At 43.5% G+C, this 25,268-nt stretch overlaps 1 protein-coding gene across 2 annotated transcripts in view; it reads left to right on the forward strand.

Moving 5' to 3' along the window:
* Positions 1-24,250, forward strand: part of VPS53 (VPS53 subunit of GARP complex) — a 98,908-nt gene extending 74,658 nt beyond the window's left edge. For both annotated transcript variants that reach the window (XM_075120779.1, XM_075120778.1), the window contains exons 18-22: positions 4,288-4,436; positions 10,396-10,465; positions 16,051-16,188; positions 19,528-19,632; positions 20,047-24,250. In XM_075120779.1, coding sequence (XP_074976880.1) covers positions 4,288-4,436; positions 10,396-10,465; positions 16,051-16,188; positions 19,528-19,632; positions 20,047-20,217 — 633 coding nt within the window. In that variant the 3' untranslated portion in view covers positions 20,218-24,250. The remainder of the gene's footprint in view (positions 1-4,287; positions 4,437-10,395; positions 10,466-16,050; positions 16,189-19,527; positions 19,633-20,046) is intronic.
* Positions 24,251-25,268: the final 1,018 nt, after the last annotated feature.

The following is a 25,268-nucleotide window of genomic DNA, read 5'->3' on the forward strand; positions in this document are numbered from 1 at the left end:
CAGGACTGGGAAAGCAGCAGCTGGTCGGCCATTTATTTTTGTCTTTGGAACACCAGCAAAATGAAATCCATGTGATGGGAATGATTGGATATAAACAAGCTAAGCGCTGCAAAACTTGCTAAGTAAATACTTGTCGTTTGCACACCCATTCCTCCATTTGCAGCAGGCAGGCAGTTGCTTGTATGCGAGTTTCACTGGAATTTTGAAAGAGCTGGATTTGATGTACGATTTGTTTGTTTTTGTTTTTTTTACTTTCTCAAGACCTATTTATTACCTTTCCAGCTGAATAACAAAGATGTTAACATTTGGAAGAGTAAAATTTCATTCTGTTTCGGAGGGATGAAGGATGTGCCTATGAATCCACTCTTATTTTCCTATAATATGAATACATGTCTGTTCCAGAGCCATTGCTCTTCCTTAGTTCAGATCTTTTACTGTAGATAAACCCTCCGAAATCTGTGAGGCGGACTATTCTGGGTTCTTTTTAATTCTGAAAAATGGCTGTTTTCTTGGGAAAGAATTTGTTAGAAATAGAAGTGAATTATGAAATACCCAAGCATTGAAGCATATCTTGGCTTCATTATTCGTAGAGAGATTTCACACGGAAAATAAATAATGTGAATATCCATTTCAGACAAAAGTGGTCCTGGTTTTTCTTTTATCTTAAGTATTTTGGGCAAATCTTAAGTGAAGATAGGACTCCACCTTCCAAAATATGTATCATCTTTGCATCTAAGTAGGTAGTTAGTTACTTTTAATAACTGCTTCCATTTGGGACACCACTTGCGTTTTATGATGATTTCTCCTGGCCCTTCAGTTTTAGAGGTGGTATTTATAAGTGGAATGCTCCAAGTGTATGTGGTGCTGCAGAAAGGCATAAAGACAGCACTTTCCAAGAGCTTAATCTGCCTTGGATAAAAAAGATACACTGGACTAACAGTTAAAGAGCAAGAATGTGTAGACACACCAATGGAAGGCAGTCCTTTGGGAGAGTTCAGGCCAGAAGTGGGTTTGAAGGAGGAGAGGGAAGTTGTTGGCTGCAGTTGGATTTGGAAGGCTCTTTAGGTGCAAAAATAGCATGAAAAGATGTAAAGAGAGTGAGAAAGAGATAAAAGTAGTTTGGGGACAGGCTTAGGAGTATAAGGAACATATGGGGCTGGGTGGTATGGAGAGATTTATTGTATCAACCAGAAACAGTGTGTGATGGTAGGTACCTTAGATCAGTTAGACAAGGTATCTCTGCTCCAATGGCTGATGGCCTCATTGTGAAAGCTGAAAAGTAGATGGGAAACAGTCTTGAAAGTGAGGATAAGAAACTTGACTTGGATGCAGAAAATGAGAAGAGACTCAGTGAAAGACTTCAAATAGGGAGTGACCTGTGTGAGGAGTTGGAGAGACCCTTTGCCCAAGGGTATGTGCATGTGTCTGCATCGAATATACACTGAACTAAGACTCCTAATACACATCTGCCAGCGGAAAAGTTGCATACAGCGGAAAAGGTGTGATTTGTAGTGCTGACATAATTCACAAAGCTGAACGTTTCTCAGTAAAAGGAACAAAACTTGCAAAATAAACACTGTTGCAATGAAGTGACCACGTGGCTGTAACATGAACTGCCTTCATTGGAACATTTGTTACAAATTTATATAATAAAAAGCAAGGATTTCTGCAGCTCTAGTTACATAGAAAACCACCCGAGTTTTGCTGGCGGGATTTTTTTTAAGGATCCTTTCAGAACCCCTCAGCACAGTACGTTTTTATCCGTGCAATTCTCAGTTGCTCTTTCCTTATTCTCACATTGTCACATTTCCTCTCTCACACACATATGAGGTGAGACCTTATATTTTTGGTTGGTTATGTACAATACCAGTCAAAAACTATCTGGGGATATCCCAAGACAAACACAAATGGAAAAAACACTTGAGTCCTGAAGAGTAAATTTAAAATGACAGGAGAAAAGTTACCCTTTACCAGAAAAATTGGGTTCATATTTCTTTGGATGACTTTTCAGTATGTGTGCACACTATTCCTTTCGTTACAGCTACTGTTGTCCTATTGAAAATTGCGTGCACCCAGCTAATTTTTAATTTACATTTTTATAAGATTGGTAATCAGAATTGCTTTAGGAATGAAACCCAGCAAAACAAATTGTCTACAGCAGGGGGGGAAAGTGTTGCACTATCGGTAAGCAATACTCTGATGGTTTTTCTAGATGTGCTTTGTATATCCTGACCATGCGTTCATTTTAAATTACCATCGGTGGGGAAGCTGTGGTGCTGGGAATGTGTGAAAGTGTGGCAAGGAAACCGTTACGAGGTGTATTTCTTCAGATGTGGTGGTTGCTGTGAGCAGCTGAAGAGCAGCTGGACTAGTCTGAACAATCCCTCCAATGGGAGGTTGGCAGAGTAAGAGTTATAAACTATTGAACAGGCAGTGAGAAAAATGTCCCTCTTACCGACTGAGTGCATGTGTGTTTCTCTTCAGTTTTGTTAACGAAAAAGGCTTTGTATGGGACGTATATAGACTCTTCCACTAGACACTGGAGATTTGGCTGCTCTAACCCACTAAGTCACCTATGCCCCTCATCATTTGCATGGAGCTGAATCTGGAAAGTCATATGGAACAAAAAGAAAAGGAGTACTTGTGGCACCTTAGAGACTAACCAATTTATTTGAGCATGAGCTTTCGTGAGCTACAGCTCACTTCATCAGAAATGCACATATAAAACTATACACCAGCAAAAGAATAATGACTCCATCCCCCTTCTCATTTTCCTATACCTTCAGTAGAAGTACAACTGAATAGCTGCCTTTAGTAAGAAAGACGTGTGACTGCTTTGACAATGTTCAAAACATACAGCAGAAACCAAGTGAGCTGTAGCTCACGAAAGCTCATGCTCAAATAAATTGGTTAGTCTCTAAGGTGCCACAAGTACTCCTTTTCTTTTTGCGAATACAGACTAACACGGCTGTTCCTCTGAAACCTGTCAATATGGAACAAAGCATCTGTAATAAGATTAAAAATAGCAGGGACGCCATACACACAGATCTGGGGCTTAGGCAAGCAAGTGTGAAGGTAGATCCTATGCAAACGCATCCCTCAAAGGAAACAAAAATAGTTGTATCTTTCTTCCCCCCCAAACTACGTGCAGTTTTCCATCCTGATTTTCTGTTGTTCTGGTCATTCATAATTCATCTTAATGGCTTCCTTGAACGTTAGGGCTGCAGTGCTGACTGGTTACCTGGAACCATAATGCAACATGGAATCATGAGTGCTTACTGTTACTCATTAAATGTGCATGTTCGGTAAGAGCACTAAGCGGCACTCTTGGGACGGTCTTACTCCGCAGGGGAAATTGCTGTGAACAAAGATGTCTTTCCAGGGACCTCAAGACCTCAGCTGTTCACTTCGTTTCAGAAGGTTTCTGCTGTATGTTTTGAACATTGTCAAAGCAGTCACACGTCTTTCTTACTAAAGGCAGCTATTCAGTTGTACTTCTACTGAAGGTATAGGAAAATGAGAAGGGGGATGGAGTCATTATTCTTTTGCTGGTGTATAGTTTTATATGTGCATTTCGGATGAGCTGGAGTCTTGCATTCTAGCCTTCCACACCAGTAACATTATGAGGTTTGCTGTCAGCTGAGCTCATGTGGAATGTTTGAGTTGCACTGGTTTTTTTATCTCTTTTCCATCTAGCTGTCCTCAGCCTAACCCGTGTTAATGTTCCTGTTTCGATACAGATGTCAAGCCTTTTTCCAATCTTGCAGTCAATTTCTTAAAGGGCCAGAAACAGGATTTATGGGAGCTGTTGAAAAGAAACTTTCAAACAGGCTGGAGTGTCCCCCTGACTTACACCAAAAGCTGTTTATCCCTGTGCTCTATCCATGTACATGTGCACACCCTTCCACCACCCATAAGCATTGGTACATATTCCCACCTCAACTCTGTATTTTGATACATTAGGGCCATTCTAGCTCTTCTTTCTTCACGTCTTCTCTATTGTTCAATGGGCTCCATGGTTCTTAGACCACTAATAACTGTAATTTGATGAGAAAACAGGTCTCAGTTTCTCTGCCAGGGATTTGGTCATCAGTCAGCTGACACAGAGGGCTGCCTGGTTAAAGAATTATGGTGACTTTTTCCTGAAGACTCTCTACAGATCTTTGTAAAGGCTGGATTGGAAAAAGCCAGTGCTCACTTCAGTACTCTACACTGCTGTGTATTTTTACATTGTCTAAAGCCTAATGAAGTAAGAGGTCTTTTTTTTTCTTCCCCCCCCTCCTGCAGATGCAGTGGCAGAATGTGGAGCATGTTGGTGACCAGAGTCCTTATGTCACGTCTGTTATCCTTCATATTAAGCAGAATGTTCCCATCATCCATGACAATCTGGCCTCCACGAGAAAATACTTCACTCAGTTCTGTATTAAATTTGCCAAGTAAGTCACTGCCTGTCCCAGGGTTCTCTGGTAATTCTGCTTGTTGCTAGCCTGGTTATGTACCTGCGTTTTAGTACATTATATCAGTGACTTTTGACATATAGGTCAAGAGCTTCCCAAGTCTAGAGGAATGGGGTCACCTGCAGCTGTCAGTGAGATTGTAAGGTGCTTCCATTCCTTGTCTTGAGTGTCCCGCTGAAGCAAATTTGCTCAGTCGTCTGCACTGGTTCCTTCTCACATGCCCGGACCAGCCCGTAAACTATTTTAATGATCGTTGGAGAACCGCTTTCTAAGTGCAGAGGTTTCTGGGGTGGGCCTCTGCAAAAGACCCATTCTGAGTGTCTGAATGTGGAGTCCCAGTGCAGAAGAGGTTGACAATCAGCATTTGGTGGATATTTAAAAGAACACTTCAGCTTCGTTATGGGAATCTCTTTTTTCCTTGGTATAAACCTGTACCAGCTCCCAACTCTCATGACAATTCTTCTTCTCCTTCTAATAACACATTTTTTAAACAATCAGCGGGCTGTGAAGCTGCATTTAACTAGAAGTAAACACACAGTGCACAATCCTCCTAGAGCTGCTTATTTGTGTAAAGACAGTGATCAATACGGACTGGAAATGTACTCCAGGTATGTGGAGCCATTGTGATGATCTGCTTCCTGGCCTGTCAGTGCTAGACAGGTTAATAGTGGTTGGGGGATGCAGAGAATAAGGCTGGCTTTTTTGGAGTTAGGGGCCCAGCTCCCACTGATTTTCATTGCAGTTGAGTGCCCACCTCTCTTAGACCCCCCCCTTAAAATCCTAGCTTCTGAGTCTTATTTAGAGCCCTGTTTCTTAGAGCCAAATTACCTTTGAAGGGATTATGGGCAATTTCTTTTAAACTCCCTTTTCTTCGACGAGACCAATCAAACACTGCAGGCCTATGACCCAGGAAAAAGCTGTTAAAGGCCCTGGTAGCTACAGCTACTGGCTGTCGAGTTCTGCATGGCCAGCCCAGCAGAAGGCATGAGCGGGGAACACTGCACGTGCCATATTTCATACTTTAAAAATACCTAAACATTTAATTCAGTTCTAATAAGCTAATCTCTCCAAAGTAAATTGTACAGACTTGCAGTTACTGTGTGGCTGTGAGAATCAGAGCTTCGGTTTCTACTTCAGCAGAAAAGGATGTAGTGGGATGTCTTGAGAGCCATAAGTTTCTGTAGCAGGGCGGATGGCCTGAGAGTTGCACTCCTTTTTCTGTCTCTGGGTGCTCAGTAGTTTGCATTAAGGAGCAGTTACTGATAAATCATATTATGACACTGCCCATAATCACTGTTCGACACGCTGTCTCTGAAAATTTATTGCGCATAAGCCTCCTATGTGGTTACACTTGAATTTTATATAGCTATCATGGTGATAAATGAAAAATCCATTTACTCAGCTGTTCACGGCACAGTCTTAATACCTTGGCTTAGTTGCCTCCCTTTAAACTTTATTGCTAAGCACATACCAAGTGAATTGTGGATAAAGCACCCAGCTCTCCCATCTGGGATGAGTTCAAATCTAAGCTGGAATGAGTGAGTGGTTCAAAGTTTGTTCCTTGGTAGACCTTAGAAAACAGCAAAACTACCACTCAAAAGACCTCTGAATACAACTGTGGACCTGCTCCAATGTCTCTTTAAGTTGAGAGAAAGTTCTGTTGTCTTCACTGGGCTCTGGATCAAGCCCTATATGTGAGAATTCAGCTTCTTCCGTTCTCCTGATGATGTTGATTTTGCCAGTATTTACATTTGAAGTCTTTTGTAAGACTTGCTTCTAAACAGAACCAGTATACTAGTTTATGATACCTTGATCTTTCTCAGCACCCATGTGACGTTTTCATACCTACCCATATGTGGGTGTCTTTAAGACTCTCAATCCATAGAGTATTAATGTTATAGGCTCGTCTGTCTAATAGACATTGTACCTTTTTATGCGCTACACAATGCTGAAAATCCTGTTTGCATTTTGTGTGTGAACATCTGTATCTTTTTGCACCGGCAGCAACTTCTTAAATCTAATTGTATTGCACTAGGGCTGGTTTTGAGTTACAGGACCACAAGGGAGAGAGAGTTTCTAAAGCTGTTAAACTTAAAACCAGCTGAAGAAATTTGAACCAAATTTGGAGGAAGAAAATTCCTCACCAGGGACCTGAAGTGTCTTTCAGTGTATGCCATTTTTTCCCTTTTGGACCAAGACACTCACGCTCCCTAGACTGGTGTAGTAGAAATTCAAGATGACATTTAAGAGCAACACAAATGAACCCCTCTCTTACATTCTTAATGGTACCTAACTCACATCCCTATTAAATAAAAAATATAGCACATCTGTATGGACATTTGCTCAACCTACCTTTGGAAGTTGCAAGGAGATTGGAACTGAGGAACAGGGGGGATAGAAACCCTGGCATGTGGTAAGGCTTTTAAAGGTAATCCTCTTTTCCTCTGCCCCAGATTGGCTCTGTGTTAGCTAAGTACAGTAGAATGTTGTGGATAATTAGAGTGCAAATTTAACTAATGACTTGGAGGGACTTTGATCAGGCATTCAATGAGCAGAATTATGTGAAAGAAGATTGTGACATTCAGGCAGCATATGCTAGTGTTGAAGCAGCCTGGAGTAAATCTTGTTGATTCGGAGAGAGCGGCTGATCTGAACTTCAGAAGGTTATTTAAACCTAAGTGATTCTCTATTGCTAGTGACTCAAGAACAGCTGGATGCTTTGAACAACATTCTGTAGCAGGTCGTCATCTCTAAAACAAATGTACTGTGGTTGCATCTCTCTGTCTGTCTTGCTTAGTGAGGTATTGTGTTTAATGCATTATCAGTGCAAGGGATTAGGAAAGCACAAGCTTGGCAAAGCTTCTCCTATTGGATGGGAGCCTTTCAAGTGCTGTGGTTTCTGTTTTCAGGCTCCTAATCTGTCTTGCTCTGCTTTATTATTACCTTGGGGACTAGTCTGCTTGTACAAAGTGTTTTGGATATGATTTTACAGCTCAAACTGTAAATGAGTTGTGGCATTAAAATGTAGATCTCTGAGTACAGTGGAGCACATTTTTCAAAGTGCTTAAACCATGAAGAGAGAATATACAGTAGAATAAATATATATTCCTCTTATCGGGACTGCCTACACGTGCTGTGGGGGAGTCGGGCTTTGGAGCTAACTTTAGGAATTGTGCTGTCTAGGTCTTCGGAGACAAGAAGCTCAGATGAGCTGAGATTCTCAGTCATGCTGTAGCACTCTTGATGGCCTCTGCCAGCCAACACATGGAAGAGGGGTAGTGTCACTCATCTTGCCCACCCTGCTGGACATTCCAGTTAGACAGGGCATAATATAACGTAACAGGCAGCATCCGGGATGGAAAGGTCATTCCCTCCTCCGTTCTGTGCTCGTTGCGGGGAGAGCAGGTGGCCGTTCTCTGACACCTTGAAATTTTCACACTAAGCAAAGCTTCCCCTGTTGAAGATTTTGGCTGGACAACTCAAAGGGGGAATCCTTGGCTCATGTGAATGCGGATTCCCTACCTGAAATGCTGCAGAATTAAGCAATGTTACTGTCTCCCATATGCAATGTGGAAGTATTAGCACCAGACCTGCCCTTGGGTTAGACCTACATGTGAGATCAAAGATGCACGTAATCTTGCACGCTCCTCCATTTGCAGTGAACTGCTGCAGCCAGAACTTCTACTGATTGTCCGTTTTATAGGCTCACATAAACTCCAGCTGTTCTTGGCTCTCTCTAATTGGCCTTTGGGATTTATTTATACACCTGAAAAATAGACTTATGAGACAGATAACTTTCATCTTTGCCTTAATGCTTTCCTGCAGTAGAAGCTCGTGTTTGTTTTCCTACTGTTGTTTATGCTGTGTTGCCAAGGCTAGTTTCTCATGTGGCCAGACTGAAAGCCATTTGGGGGCAGCCCTGGAGCTTGTTCTCAGTAATGATTTTAAAATTGTTCCCCATTGAGGCTCCCCTCCCATCCAGGCAAAGATTATTCATTGTGAGAGGCCACGGCCATGAAAAGAGAGAGGAGAAAATTCTTCGGTTGAAAAAGCTTCTTTCCTTCAGTTTTTTTGCTCATTTAATGAGTGCTTTGCATGGGCTGCAGACATGTACCATGTGTCATTCTGACCTGAGTGAGGACAAGAAGAAATTACCTGGTGAGAATAACTGGTGGCAGGACAAAGAGGGTCTTGGCCAGGCTGCTTCCTTCGCGGGATGGAAATAAATAGCTTGACAGATGCAAAGGGAAAACCAAACTGAATTCCAGTCACTGCAGTAAGTGGAGCTTTCTGCAAGGGGAAAGAAAACAGACCAACTTAAACAAAATACAGGACTGAGCCATTAAAGTCTAAACCTGTTGCTGGGTCCCAGACATGGGACCGGAAACATGAGACATGCAAGTGTTCAGCCAAATGGAGGCCAGGTGAAGGAAGCCAAGTAAATTACAAATGAGCGAATAAGAGGAAAAGGGGACGTTAATGATGTGGTCCTACCAAACTGCTCATCGGGGTCTAGATAACTTCCTTTTGCTTGTGCTAGCCACTCTCCTTGAGTTTGGCTACTGAATGCATCTAGTGCGGCCCTTTGGTTTTATTGGTGAATATTGTGGGCCTGAGTCTGATTTGCTTTAAGGCCCCTTTACATCACTCTGGCAGTGTAAAGGGGCCTTAATGAGGGTGTTACTGCCGGGGTAGTGTAACTGGGTAGTGTCCTGTGTAGCTTGGCCTTTTTGATCGTCAACATGTGTAAAATTCAGACATGCATAAAATACTGAAATATAGACGTAATATGTCTTTTGTGTGTGTTTTATTTTTGATACACTGTGGCATAGACACTATAATACCTTAACCATGTCTTTTGGACTGAAGGGTCAACCAGTGAGATCCCACCTAAGCAAACATTTGAGAACAGCTTTTTTCACCCGCGAAACGTATACCCAGATGTAGCCCTTTGGCAGCGTTAGGGAGGGGCCCTAGAATAACCATCCACCTGCTGGGAGACCATCCCTGGGAGCATGGGGCTTCAAAGGGTGCCAGATTGACAAGGAAAACACATTTAACATTGATAAGACTTCCCTCCTCAAGGAGGGGAGAGGAGAGGAGAGAAGCTCTTTTTCCATTATAAAAATCACCTCACCCCCCCCCCAAAAAAAAACTTAAAATCAAGAAAAAACAGAAACCTAACCCAGAAAATCTACGTTCTATCATGTATTGTTCCGGGTGGGCTTGTGTTTAGCACTGAACTGAGATTCAGAAGATCTGGATTCAGTTCCCAGCTCTGCTAAAGACTGACCATGTGACACAAACTCTGGCAGCTTCCTTTCCCTAGCTGTAAAATGTGGATAGTAAAGCTGCCTTTCTTCCCACCTTTTGTCTTACCTGCGTGGACTGTAAGGTCTTTAGGACAGGGATTTTCTCTTACTCTGTGTGTGTGTGTGTGTGTGTAGATGTATATACACACAGTGGACCTCTGATCTTTGTGGGAATCTCACGGTACTTCTGTAATACTTATTTTTATGTAAATAGTATTTCTATATCCTGTACAGAATAGGTTCTTGTTATAAAGATGTTTCCACTCCATGAACAGTTATTGTCCCTGTGTTTTGATGTTTATTGTGTAGTATGATAACTTACTTAACTGATACTTCAACTGACACTATAATATATTGCTCCATTTTTACAGAAATACTTACATATAACATGTACTTGGCCTCCAGATTAACTTTTAGATCAGCATGGTTAAAGAAAAAGAACTCTACTTAACCTATTTGTATATTTAAAAAAATATTGTATGCTCAGAATCCATTTGAGAGCTGTATGCACTTGCAGTACCATAATGGAAACCCTGATTTATCTTGCACAGGGTTCGCTTAAGATTTTATGTGACTCTGAATATTGAAATTCAAATATGTAATTTTGGTACTCTTTTTCTCCGCAGCTCCTTCATTCCCAAGTTCATCAACCATCTGTTCAAGTGCAAACCGATTAGCATGGTGGGGGCAGAACAGGTGAGAAAAATTAATTACATCCTGCAGTAGAGCTCTCAGCTTCCTGGTGTCTGTGTCGAATTGCACCGAACTAGGGCATTTGTTGCTAAAGAAGTGGGGTGTTGCGGGTGATGCATTGTCTGAATTTCAACATAAGTAAGTGTTCAATGGTGATTTTAGGACTTTCTGATCAGTGATGTCATGATACATTTTGGGGAGTGGGATACGAAAGATTGCCATGCGCTGGTAGGCAGTGTGGTCTAGGGTTAGATCAGGGAACAGTTCAGGTTCCCGGATTTTGTTTCCAACTCTGCTGCTGCCTCATTGAATGACTTGGGACAAAGTCCCTTCATTTCTCTGGACCTAAGATTATCCTTGCATAAAATGAGGATAGTGAAGCTTACAGTACCTGCCTCACGGTGCTGTAATGAGATTTAATGCTCCTAAAGAGCCTGGTGAAAAGCACGCGCGATGAGTGAAATGTTATTTATGGCTAAAGTACTGTAGGCAGTACAGATCTCCTCATGGGAAATAAAGGTAGTTTGTGTGTCTAGGATCCTCCCTGGGTAACCCACCCAACCTCCCACCACCACATATTGTGCTGTCCACCTGCAGTCCTGTGAACACAACCAGAGGATGCTCTGTGATTAGCCCACATCATCAGAAGGCTTGGTGCAGAGCCATCCCTGGATAGCTGTACCAGATGTGCACCCATGCCTCCAAACTTGGTCCAACACAGTGCTTAAATGGTGCAGAGGGCCCTGTGCAATGGTGAATTTCATCTATTATTCATATAAATGTCTGATCTTGAAAAAGGAATTGATGCAGAAGGCGCCAGGTGGCAGTTCAACTGTAAATGAGTTGGCTGCTGTGGCTTTTCCAAATCCAGTCATTTAAAGCCTGAAAAGCAGCGTAAGAGCAGCCACAGTGGGAGGGCAAAGCTGTTTGCATAGCAAATAGTCTAGAGAGGCGCCAATGCACATTGGTTTGTCAACCTGGAAAAGGAAGCTCAGCTGCAAACATTGCCTCCTTGATGGTGAGAATTCTGAGCAGGTCCTGACATTGCCTCCAACTCAATGCCAACAGCTCAGTTCTGAATGATTGCCCTTGCCTCGTAGTGCCCAGTAATCAGTCAATATCCATAGCATTCGTATATCCATAGTATTCGTATTAGTTTTTGTTCCTGGTCCCCAAACATGGCCATGGCAAACAAACCATGAAGATGATTGGTTAGGAATGTTGGATTTTCATTTCGTTGTTGCTTTTCTAAGTGCTAGAAGATTTGTAATGATGCAAACATCTGCTGGAGAGCGGCTCTCTTGGTTTCTTTTATTACCGAAATGCAGAGTCTGTCAGGTTTTTAAGTTCATCGTCTTTTGAGAGAGAAATCGAATCATGATAACATGGCTGGATTCATAACAGAGAAAATATTGTGTGACTTTGTAAAGTTATTTTAGTTAGTCGGTAGAACCTGATTTCTTGAGAACAAGAAGTTTCATTTAATCTTAACTAGAGAGAGAGGGGTGTGTTGATGGTGTTCAGAACAGTTCCTGAGAGACTAGCTAATGTTAAAGGAAAAGGAGGCCGTTTTTATAGTAGCCGCCCTGGCTTTTGAAGCTTCTCAGGTGCACAGCCCCTGACCTGTGTAGGTGTCTGTATTTAGTAGTGGGAGCTGAGGCATGGGGGAATGTTTCACAGTGAAACGTCCAGGCAACACCCTCCAAGTGGCTTTTAAATAATGTAAAAGTTGTAACCCAATCCAGCAGAAGCCTTGGACTCCTGAGTTACAGCTAGAATGAACCCTGTTCTACCAAGGTGCTGAGATCAGTTGCTGATGAACGTGCTGTAATAATAGTAAGATTAAGAAAAATAATGGAAGTGTGAGAGAAAGAAGTTTCTGTCTTTCCTTGGCTTTGTTAGTTTGTTTCCCAGCTAATGTTTTGTTCAAACAGGATGTTAGAATGTGGATTGTGTAGATCCTTGTTTGTATTTCCTTTTATAGCAGTTTGGGGAACAAAATGCTGCACAAAAGCGTGGATTGCTGCAGTAGACCATGACTGACTTTGGAGCTGTGAACGACTTATTGTGAATGTAGTTTAAAGAAAAAACAGCATCCTTTATAGGGCCTGGGGCTAAGAGGTGTAGCTCCCAGCGGTGCCATTTGAGGTTTTTTACAGGTGCTTGCAGCATTCTTTCCAGTTTTTTGCAGCATTTCTCCATCCTGCATACCTGAGCTTGCCATGGAAATTCCAGCTGCACGCATAAGTTAGTGTTCATCTGATGGGTCTTGGCTTTTTATGAAGCTTTTAAACAGGCAGGTGGAGGCCTGACACTGGTCTGGTGGCTCAAGATGGACCAATGCAGCCGTGAGTCAGCGAGAAGGTCTGGTTGGGAAGGGTTTAGGGAAAAGAAGATTGAGGAGTCCTTTTAGATGTTATGGGGCCTGTGATGGGGGAGTGAGACTGAGAGGAAGAGTCTGTGGGTAAGGGAGGAAGATCAAGAGTTCTGGGTGGAGAAAGGAATTGGAAGAGAGAAATAATATTTGTCAGGATGTGACTTTGAACGCCTCGATTTTGAGTGCACCGCCTTTAAAAGGTCCTAATTTTCAGAAAATACTGAACTCCCACTTGCTGAAAATTAGGACCAGTTAAAATGTCTGTTTGGACATCCAAAATCTAAGGCACTCAAACTCACTAGTGGGTTTTAAAAATCCTGACCTTACTCTTAATCCACGTGCTTCTAAAACCAGTAAATGTCTGTCTGTTTTTTTTTTTTTTTTTTAACTCTTGTGTAATTAAAAGCAGCCAAACTGTTGTTTTTTTGTTTTTTTGTTTTTTTTTTAAGGCTGAGAATTTGTGCCAAGGTACAGCCCAAAGCAAATTTGTTTGCATGAATTCGTAACCCACTTTTGTACAGGTTTTATAATGAAAATGCTCAGTGTTGTACATCCCATGGGCTGTGAGTGTGTCTCATCTCAAGCGTAAGTAAAGTGGCGGTCCTGCTGAGGATTCTGATAAGAAATCTGGTGACAATCAGAGATCTCATGGCAGTTTTGTCAGGAGTTGATGTTAAGCCATGTGTCCTGGCTAACTTCCAGTGTGGGCAATTATATTCTGCCTCCTGCAGTTCCTCTTGTATTTCCAGATGGATATGATATTTCTCTCTTTAAAAAACACTCTGGTGTGGTGGTGCTGATACAGAATGGCTGCTGAATGGAGCTTGGCAAACCCTTTGGGGTGTTGCTGGATGAAAAATGCTGTGGCACTTATAAAATGCCTTTCATCTCAGGATCTCCATGTGCTTTACAAACCATTTCAGACGCACCACAGCATCCTGAAGTATATAAGTATTCTCAATTTTAGAGATGGGGAAACCAAAGCACTGAAGTGGTTTGTCTAAGGTCACACAGTGGGGCCAATGGCAGGCTCAGGACTAGAACTCTGAGCTCCTGACTCCCAGTTCTTTGTCTCCTTTCTTCTCTGTATCTTCCCTAGATAGCCCCAAAATTAACAGACAGCAAATAGCAGCCTTAAGAAAGCAAGTGGTTTTGTCAATATCTTTGACATATACTGAAACAGTGAACTTTGATACGTAGCCATGTATCAGGGAATGCAAATGACTGGACACATCGGGAGAGTTTGCATTATCTTTGCATTCGGGGTGCAGGTGCTGGGTCTGTCGCCTCAGCTTTTTTATCTTCATACACCTGTCTGGTGGCTGGGACACCACTGCTCTTTGGTTGAAGACGTGGCTTGAATGGGACAGGCTTTCAGATGGGAGAACAGTGAACTTCTGATGGATGTCTTCAAAGCTGCCGGCTGCCAAGGAGTCAGAATCTCTGAGCAACAGGCTTTTGCGAAATGGAACAGGATCTTTCTTTAAAAAATAAAAAGATGTTGCTGTGTTTGTGTAAAGACTGAACTCCTGCTGCTTTCCCGAATAGAAAGCAAGTGGCTGAAGTACAGTTCCTAGTTATCTTGTATAATAAACGTCATTAGAGACTCCAGGTTGTCTGTCACTGGAGCTTTTCTGAATGACCATGTGGTTAAAGTGATTAGCCCATTACCAGCAGTGCATTTGTGTGTTTAATTATTAGGGTAATGGAATAACTTGTCCATTTCAGCTCTCTGATCGCTGTGTTGTCTAATGCAAACTGAACAGTGCAGGTCTGTTAGGCTTTGATCTATACCCTGAATCCATTTCATTCTAGTGATGCTTGTTCTCTTGGGGCTGGATTGACAAAGATGGATAGGCACTTAGTGAGATTTCCCAAAGCACGTGCGTGTGGTAGGTGACTAACTCCTATTGATTTTCAATGGCAGTCAGGTGCCTAACTGCTCTAGGCACTTTTGAAAATCCCACTAAGCCCCTATCTGCATCATTAGTTGTCTAAAGACCTTTGTAAATCTGGCCCCTGGTGCAAACGTTACCATAATAGTGCTGCTTTTTACTGCCACTGCTGATCTCTGAAGGGAGTTTCTCAGCTATTTAACAGCAGTTGCATTCAAGTCCAGGCACCAGTACCATGTTTGTGAACATGTTTTTTTTTATTATATGGAATCCTGTCCCCACTGAACTGAGACCATCAATTCATCTCTCACACGCCTTGAGACAGCCATCGTAGAGTGTCCCTTTTTTAATCTGGTCCACATTTGAGCTGGTGAACTTGCCATGGCCACTCCCTTTGGAATCAATATCCCAAGTATATTAACTAACGTCCGATAGCCTTCATATGTTAACTAAATTCTGTGTGCTTAGGACCGTAACACAAACGTCCTTAACTATTGTGGGGATTTTTGCAGCACTGGTAAGGTTGTGGGGAGCCCACTTCCGCCTGATTCTAGCCCCTTTGCGGGAATGAGCTGTGGATCTGAATACCCAGAGTGTTTCCTGTCCCATGTTAACCAATCAAATTGTGCTCCACTTCTGGTTAAACAAAAATACAGCCCAAATGACTCAGGTCTCTGCTCCGCGGCTGGTCTCCATCCTGCTTTCTAATTCAGACCTGAAGGATTTATGGTAATTAAGCTCTGGCTGAGGGCACCTTTTCCAGTTTAGCTATTGCTGAGCAGCAGCCCTTTTCCCATTATGCTGCCTGAAGTGTTTGGTAGAGGCCAGTTTAGTGAAAGTTCACATGCACTGTACGGAGAGTGACACTGAGTCAGTGAGTGCAGCGCGTTAGGTGGGTAGCTGTCAGTATAGGTACTGTTCTGTAGTTTTACTAGTGTTTGAGTGAATGCAGAACAATGGATAGCATTGGAGGCTGGGAGGCAAAGGGATCAAGGTGTTACTGAGTTGGTTTTAGGAACGAGTTAACATTCCAGTTTACAAATGGGTGACATGCTGTGAGCCAGATCCTGAGCTGGCGTAAATCACCATGGCTCCATTAAGGTCAGGGCAGATCTGCTGATATACCCCAACTGAGGGGACTAGTCCTTTGAGGCTCCATCATGGTGATTCATTCCTTCTGTGCCAACAGTGATGTAAATGCCAAGATGTTCTGGGATTGTAAAGAGTTTAACTTTTAGACTTTGTGGCATTCTAGCTGCTAATGACACTTAGTAGCTGGGGACAGTATAACAGCAGAGTGCGATTAACTATTACAGCTGCTGTTGGACACTCACTCTCTGAAGATGGTTCTCTTGGATCTGCCTTCCATTGGGTCCCAGGTGGTGAGGAAGGCTCCTGCCAGCTACACAAAGATAGTGGTGAAGGGCATGACGCGGGCTGAAATGATCCTGAAGGTAACTCTCAAGATTCTTTATTTTGAGTCTGCTTGACCTGGAAACTCGGAGTGTGACTGCCATGGGGCCATTTCTTTGGAACCCGACGTTACTGAGAACACATGCGCGTATGTGCACATTGGTATGGTGTGGTTGGCATTTCCAGGACATCAGGGAGTTGGGCACTCAAATCCCATTGACTTACAATAGGGTTTGGGATCCTAATTCCCTATGGCACCTTCAAAAATCCCTCCCCATATGCTTCAGAGCAAATGCTACCGCTAAAATTACTTGGAGACTTTCACGCATAGCTGGTTGGCGAGAGCCAAGTGGGGTGGTGGCACCTGTTTCCTGTCTAGCAGGAGAGCCAGTCCAGACACAGCTCCATTACCTTGTTGAGTGGGGTCCTCTTTCGCTTTTTGAAGCCCGTGACTGTAAAATGACCCAAGAACAATTTTTGTCATACTATAAATGAACAATTGATGTGAAAACACCAGAGCTTGTTTTATCCTTGGAGTAATATATCTGATTTGAGGCTGAACTAATACCAAGGGCTGGCACAGCAGTGCTGAAGGTCATGACCTCCCATATCTCCTGTGGATGGTGCTGTCTTCTGTTTGTTAACAAAATAGTGCAGATGGTTTTGTGTGCGAGAATCCGTGGGAGCTGGGATCAGTTATAATGTCCAAGCTAAGCTAACATAACAATGAGGGTCTAATTTAAACTAGGGAAGAGGAAAGTGAGTGGATTCAGTTTTAAGGCAGTCACTTTGTCCTCAGCCCTGTGCACTTCAGTGCTGCCTGCTGGCTCAGAGAATTGGTTTGTTCGACACATGCTTGCCAGGCTAAGGGCATGGTAGGAGTTTTAAATCTGAATTTCCTTTCTTGTCAGAGTCACATGGGACAGTAAAGACTAGAAAGTTTAAAACAATAGTATTGAATTCAGAAAACAATTGAACCAAAAGAAAAGAAAAGACTACTAGTTACTGTATGACAGCGACACTGCACGTAGAGGCCCCCGCTGAGATCAAGGCTCCATTGTGCGACCACAGGACCATAGTAAAAGCAAGTCCCTTCCCCAAAGAGCTTATGCTCTAGATAGACAAAACAAAAGGTTTTTATCCCCCCTTATCATACTGGCGTGGTCAATCATGCTGTGAAGCCAGTGCCAGTGGTGAGTCACTTGTATTGACGTTGCAGCAGATCCACAGATCCTCTGGGCAATGCATGATAGCAGTGCAACTATTCATGTAATGCAGAGACCTTGCGTTAGTCGCAGGTCTGCTTTTCAGACAGCACAGACTGTCAGTGCTAGTGTGTAAAATACTTTTGCTGACGCTGAGGGTGTCCTTTAGTGCCAATGGAACCTTTAGCTATTCTCCCTCTAGTCAATATTTTCTTTACCATGTTTCATACCACCACGCTCACCAGAGTCCCGCTGTGAGCCCACAGTCCCGGTAATAAACTGGTGACCGGACTAATTGGTTGGCTTATGCACCCAAAACAATCCAATCGTCACTGGTTCCTGTTCCTTTTTTATTAATCGGTCCCCTCACATCCACGAACCTGGCATCTGTGCTCGGGCACTTAACTTGTAAGTGGTGTTGATGTGTTGGAGTGCTGTGAGGGAGTTTGCACTCCTCTCCTACTGGGACTTCTTATGGAGAAATGTTGCATACAGATATGTCCAGAGAGCCTTGTCAGAGATAGAGGGGCCATTAATGTCAGTAATGTAATAACATGCTCTGGTGTGGAGTGACTCTGGGTACTCAGAGGCCACGGGGTTAAATGTCAGATGCCTTCGAACAACCCACCAATGCTGATATCCGTGGCTCACTTCATGGTATGTAAAGCAACAGTAGCCTGGTTAACTAATAGAATTGGGCAAACCTTCCAAAACCATGAGAAACTAGTCTGCTTCAGGCACCAATCCTGACCAGGAACATGAACCTGACCCGGCTTTTGAGTGAAACCTTCTTTTTCCCCCTCAGATGGTTTCACTGGAGATTTGGTAACTTTGGACAATGCAGCTCAGGAGGTGAACTCGTTAGCTGAAATCCCCCCAAAGCCAGTGTGGAGTTTCCCCACAGTTCTGCTCGCTGATCCCAATCCATGGGGGTGCCACTGTCCCCATGTTGACCCTAATCGTTGTCTCAAGTAGCTTCCTCAGGCAGCCTAGCTCTGAAATGGAGTGACAAGCAGGCCCTTGGTGTGAAGCAGTGACCCTAAACTGTGCTTTCCTGGGGAGATGAATGATAGAGAAGTAATCTTCTCCTGCTACCCCGACGGGATACTGTGTCTGTTCTGTACAGTGGAAAGGGAGCTTGGGTAATAAGCAATTCAGGTTAGGGTTGAGGCTCATTGATGGGGCAGCAAGGGGGAACTCTGGGCTCCCACTGTGCACATGCTGCCTGTCCTGAGCAGAGGATGTCAGCTGGGGCTTTTCACCAGTGCCACGTTCATGGCTCTTCTCCCAGTGGTATTGAAGAGACTCATGCTTCCCAGGTTAATAAAATGAAATTTCGAACCCCACCCCCAGTGCCTGCCAGCCCACAAGCTGGGAGGGAGAGCCCTACAACAGCTTCAACACAATACGCAGTCCCTGCAGCCTCTCGGATCTGTTCAGCTTCTGAGTAACAATTGACAATTCATAAATGGGACCCATCACTCCTCCCTGCTCTGGGATTCATCGCTGCTTTGCTCCTACTAACTTGCTCGCACCTTTCAGTAAAAGTAAGCGTGTATGGCCTCTTTTCCGTTCTTTAGCCATTGTAGGTTCCACTGGTTTGCACAGATGAGACGAGACTGTACGCTGTTGTTCTACATGGATACCGCAAGCTACCCACAGCAGTGTCTCTGGCATGTTGCCCAGACAGTTCCATTGTAAGACAACTCTGCTTTGGGCTCTGGGTGAAGGGCCTTGGAAGTCTGTGTGGAGATTGTTGGCAGGACAAAGCACAGGGAGTGAGCAGGAGACTGTTGTCCTGAGCCCTTCATAGCTTTGCTCTTTTAAAGCACAAAGATTTATCCTGCTGTTTAAAAAGAAGAGTTTGCCTTTACTCAGGTAAAGTTGGAGCAGGACTTTTGGCTCTTGTAAAATGTGCATCATTCCCCTCCTCTCCAGAATCCCTCTGCCTGAATCTAGTTTAAACTGTAACGGTTCTTCATCCTTTGCAGATGCCAGGTTGTGTAGGGGATAATTCAACCTAATGAATTTCAGTTGGGCTTTTAGAAGCTCCACTTACATGTCAGGAGAAACTTCTCCATCCACCATTGTTATGGCTCTTGGTATAGCTGGTTGGTGGGTTTATATGTTCATAGCTTGTGTCTGATGGCCCCCCCCCCTTCTCTCTCTCTGCAGGTGGTTATGGCCCCTCATGAGCCACCTGTTGTGTTTGTTGACAATTACATCAAACTCCTTGCTGACTGCAGCACAGACACTTTCCAGAAGATATTAGACATGAAGGTTAGAACCAATCCAGCAGAATTTATTGTCCTCTAATAAAGTCCCCCTCTGGAGAAATCTGAATGCCTTGGCAACCGTTTCAGAAGAAATGTGTGGGGCTTCTGAAGTATGAAAAGGCAATTTACAGAACAAATGCATCCTCCCTGCTCTGAAAGCCTGGAGAGCTGCTACTGATTGATGCCACTTACCCTGCTTTCCCTTTACCTACTGACTTGGGAGTTCAATCCCTGGCTTCAGGCTTAGCTTTCCTTTGTCTAGAACAGTGGGGTGGCTGTATCCTGCCCTTGCAGGGGAGGAAGAGAAGACTGAGATTTGAACCTGGGTCTGCAGTAGCTCTTTTCCGGCATCCACTGTCCAGGTTCAGTAGTGCTCTCACTGTGTATTGTAATTCCACTTTTTTTTGTTTCTTAACAGGGCCTAAAGAGAAGTGAGCAAAGCAGTATGTTGGAACTGTTCCGCCAGAGGCTTCCCACCCCTCCCTCTGGGGGAGAGAACACCAGCTCCATGTCCCTGACGGCTCCCACACCTGAGCAGGAGTCCTCCCGAATACGAAAACTGGAGAAGCTCATCAAGAAGAGACTGTAGATGGACAGAAGCAACATCTGCTGCCCCGAAGCAACTTTGGCCAGGTCTTGTGCAGGCTCCCCATTATCCTACACTTCATCACAGAAAAATAGCTGCCGAATCCATGCCACGCCCTGAGAGGCATTAACCATATTCTTCTGAATGGAGAAGCAGCATGATTTTGGCAAGGGATGAATCTTCCCAGAGCTCTGTGCCCCAGGGATAGATTAGCCGAGGGAAACCTGTCTCACTGGGGCTTCTCCAGGCCCACAGCTTGGAGGAGATGCAGTGAGTTGGAGACTGCAGGCTATGAAAATGCTTTGATTGAATTACATCCAAGGTTCGCCAGCTGCTCATACAATGCTACTTTCTCAGCGTCTAGCTGCAGTTCCCGTTTGGGGTCTCCCAGTGTTGGACTCTGCCCTGAAAGTGACAAGACGACATTCCTTCCCCATCATAGAGCTGCTTGTTTCTTTAAAAATAAGATCCCCTTAAATCGCTGTCTCCTGGCCCCCAGGACTCTACTGAACTCCTTATAAATGCCCAGGACAGGACACTGCAATGTCTCCCCTGTGCTCCGAGGGCAGGAGCATGTGGTCAAGCTATCAGTAAAACAGCAAGGAGAACCCTCTGTGGGAAGCATGGAGGGGGCAAAATCACTGCATTCACCGGTCAAATCACACCTTACTGTTAACAGGCCAGTAGTCTCTGTTGCTTTTGCTGCTTTAAGGCCAAATTCTACATCTGCTGAAGCTGTCTTCAGCTTCTCATTATTTTCTCACGTGCACTGGGCTACCCCGCCCTCTCTAACCCACACTACACCTCTCTCCCTCCTCCACAAAGGGCTGTTCATGGAATAAGGCCTTGGAAGCCAAGCACCAAATGGTACTATCCCACGATGCTTGTGGCCGCCTGTTTCATGCCAGCTGGAGTCCAGAAGATGGGTGTGCCACTTTGGCACCATCGCTGCCCTGAAGGCAGAGCCGCTGGAAATGTTAGTTTTAATTATGGGCCTGCTGCTGCCAGGATTTCTTCACAGGATGGAACCCTCTCACTGGCTTTAAATTTAAAGGACCTGGTTCTCCTCTCGCTTACGCTGTTGCAACTTGTATGGAGTGGCTCCAGATTTGCACTGGAATATCTGAGGGGAGAATTGGGCCCCAAATCTCACAACACAGCTTGTTTTAAAGTAACCGGAGTTGCAATCCAGTTCCCATTGGAGTCAGCCGCAAAATGCTCCTTGATTTCAGTAACAGCAGGATTTGGGTTGATGGATCTAAATTGTAAAGTGTTTGTGTGAAAAGTGCTCATCTTGACACGTGCTTGCCTGAGAAGCCTTAACTGAGTGACACAAATCAGCTCATTATCACCACTGGATTTCTTCCCAAACCCCCTGGCAATCTCTCCACCTAGTGCTAAAGGTGTGTTTCAGACCAGGTGATGATACGAGACTACAGGGATTTTGGTGGCAGGAGAGTTCATGTGCAGCTTTCGTATTGTAATCCATGCTTTCCTACCCATTCTGCAGGAGGCACATGCATGCGGTGTTTGTGTCAGGTGAGGAGTCACTGCAGCTGACTAGCAATCGTCTCAGGAGAATCGCACTCCACGGCACTTCCAGCTTGCTTCTCATTATAGTATTGATTTGGGGCCTGCTGTAGATACAGGTTGGTTAGTGTTTGCAGCCACTGTTGAGGGATATGTAGTTCACTTGCGGGAGAGGGAGAGAACATTCCAGATCAAGTACAGATTTATTTTAACCAAACTCCACACGCACAGACCTGTGTCTAAAATTAAAAACCCTCCAGAGTTCCTGTGACACTCAGGAGTGGGGGCCACCAAATTAGAAATGTCCTTGTTGAGACTGAAAATCTGGCCTGACACTAGCTTCATGTTCATCTTTTTGTGCTGTCCTGTCCCCTCTCACTCCACCTGCTCCTTCCCATGTGCGAAGGGAGAGAGGGACACACCCACACCCACACACACACCCTCTATCCTGGATTATGGCTTCCGTGCTCATAGCTGAGGAGACTGGTGGTAGCCCATGCAGTGGTGCGGGATTTGTTTCGATCCTGTTACAAGTAGGATAGAGATCTGTTAAAAACTGGATGTCATAAAACAAAAATCTGAACCAAACGCTGCTCAAATAACTGATAACGGTTGCGATACGTGCAATATTCTGCATTACTGCATTTCCTTTACTGATAGTTTACTTGATGGGCCCTAAATGAAGATAACTATTCATGTTACTGAGCATTAATACTCTCCTGTCCCTCCTCAAAAGACCTTTATTGATGTCTAGGTCTTGAACAAATCTAATATTCATGCTCCATCCCTGCCTTGTTTCCTTTGCCATAATTTGCTAATTTCCAGCATGTGGTAAGGCAAACTGCTGAAGTTCCTACCTTCTCTATATCTGGCTCATTCCCAGCATTCAGTGGTTGGGGTGACCATGTTTCTGTCATAGGTTTTTAAAAGTGGAATCAGATATTAATGTTTTGGAAAAGGTCCCATAACTTTCCTTCACTTCCCTTTAACATTCCCCAAGTATCATTCTCATATGATTATAGGCCAGCTGCGAACAGTTCTATTGGAATAAGAAGTTTTGCTATTATTTTTATTTTTTTTGTATTGGCAAATAATATATTAAGCCTGCATTTTCCAAAGTCATTGGTGATTTTTGGATTTCTGGCTTGAGACACCTTCAGTGGGCCTGATTTTCAGAAGTTGGATGTTTAGTGCCTTTGGAAAATCAGGCCTCTTTAAGGTGACTCGAGTCGGGCACCCAATCACTAGTCATTTTTGAAAACATAGGCTCCAGTGTTTTTCCCGTATCAGCCCCGTGTGAGTGGGACAGTAGATTCTGTGCCTGGGCTAGTAATAGTGATTTTTCCAAGACTGATAAATCAGCCTGTGTCCTAATAGTTTATGAACTGAGAGACTGATTACAGTAGAATTGGTAAATCAGCAGATAAAATCATTTGTATCTGACCAAAACTGTTAAAATAAGTACTGACACCTAAATGAAAGTTGAGATATTGTAACACCTACATTAACCTCGTCTACACGAGGAAACCTTTACAAAAAACTCTTACTATTGAAACTGGTTCGAATGGTGTGCTGGTGTTAAAATGCTGGGTCCTAGTGTAGACAGGTGTTGGAGGCAGCCAGACACGTACACTGGGGAGTCCTCTATCGCTAAGCATGCACCTGAAGCAGTGTTAGCAGTGGTAGGAATTTCTGTAAACTTGGCTAAAAGGGGTGACGACAAGCTCCAATTATGTGAACTTCTGAAATCTTATCAGAAAGCCTCTTGTTGGATCACACCACTTCCCCTAGGTGCTGATTATTGTTTCTGACCCTTCTGCTAGTTTTACAACCTGCATTCTCAGGGAGTGGTGTTTGCACTTCTTACTGATCAGTTTACAAAAGACAACCTAAGAAAAGAGGGTGTGTAGTCTGCCTTTCCTGCAGAACAAATAATTAAACTCAATGTGGGTTATTATTATTACCAAATGCAGTGACAAGCCATATGGGAATGCAGGTTGTTTGCATAGATTCATTATCTGCGTGCTGGACTAGTAACTTCACTTTAAACTATTTTTTTCCTCCCAATGAAAATTAGCAATAGCGTGGTCAGTGCTGTAATATACTTTGTGGGGATGAAATCTGAACTATTTCCATGTTTCTTTACCCTGGAGACTCCTAAATTGTCATTCTTTGCCATTCAGAATTCTAGAGATAAAAGGAAAGGTTAACAAAAATAATAAACAAATCAGAAGAACGTTAGAAACCCAGGTGCATTGAATTGTACCCTGTAAAGGACATGTTTGCATTTGTCTTCCTTGATTTGAAATTTTCTTCTCTTGTTCTTTGGTATTTATCAGAGTGGGCTCTTCTGAAAGTGTAAGTGTCAGCTGTGAGTTGTACATTTTCTGAGGATAAAGAAATTGTGTTTCTGTATAAAATACCTTTTAAAGCTTTCTGTGCAGGAAATAATTTCTTGATGTATATTGGAGTGTGACACGAAAGCCAATTAAATCATTACTAATGATCCTCTTCTAGCCTGTGTTTTGTAGCAATTTATACAGAACAAACTGGATCCGATTTGCCTTTGGGGGGAGGGAATCTGAAAGCTGTGTGTACACGTGCCCATACACACACCTGCACTGCACAGAATGCAGCCTTTGTCCTGAGGGCGTTTGCATGAAGAATTATATTCCTATCTTTGTATCCACCACCGAGTGTTACCTGATGTGTTTTAAAATCCTCTTGCGTGGTGCTCATGGTATAGTATGACACATGCTGGCCGTGTAAACTTTTACAAACCTTTCTGTATCTCATTTCTTCCCCTCTCTTAGCAGATGGAGTTTCCCTCTTATCATCTTTCCACCTCGCATATCTCTATGGCTCCAGCAAAGTGACCTTTCACAGACAGTATTTGTATTAGTAGCAGCAGAGCCAATGGGATTCTTCCCTGCCCAGCCCAGGTGGGAGGCAGTCCAGGAAAGTTAATCTTGTGTTAGTCAATAATTAGATGATGATTTGTAATGTCTCTGCTGTTTACCTTCCAGAAAAGACTTCTCGGGGAACCTCCTGTTTCCATTATTAATAATGAAAAGTCGGTGACTTTTAGAATACAATAAATATTGTTTTATTTTAGTCCACTTCTTTTGCTCTGAGAGTCAGTGGTTCATTTCTCTTTCCAGTATGTTTCCCTTTGCTCTTCCTCCATCAAGTGATCAGCCAGAAATGTGCACCTCTTTCACCAAATTTGCAGTGATGAATGTGACTCTCTGGGTTATATCATGTGAGTTATAGTGAGTTTCTCCTGATTGCAGGTTGGGAGGGGTGACAGAGGTGTTCCCGTCAACAGGCAATTTAAGACAGGTTGGCTCTTTAACATGCTGTACTTTACATGAGCTGAAATGTTTTATTTCTGGCTATATGACAAGTTGTTTGAACAAAACACATTCCTCTGTGTGTGAGTTGGTATAGGTGGGGCTGGTAGCACCACCTATTGGCTATCATTAAGGTTGCCTGACATTTCCCATTATAAGACCCTGTTTTCT

This window comes from Caretta caretta, chromosome 17, assembly GCF_965140235.1.
Source record: "Caretta caretta isolate rCarCar2 chromosome 17, rCarCar1.hap1, whole genome shotgun sequence".
NCBI lineage: Eukaryota > Metazoa > Chordata > Testudines > Cheloniidae > Caretta > Caretta caretta.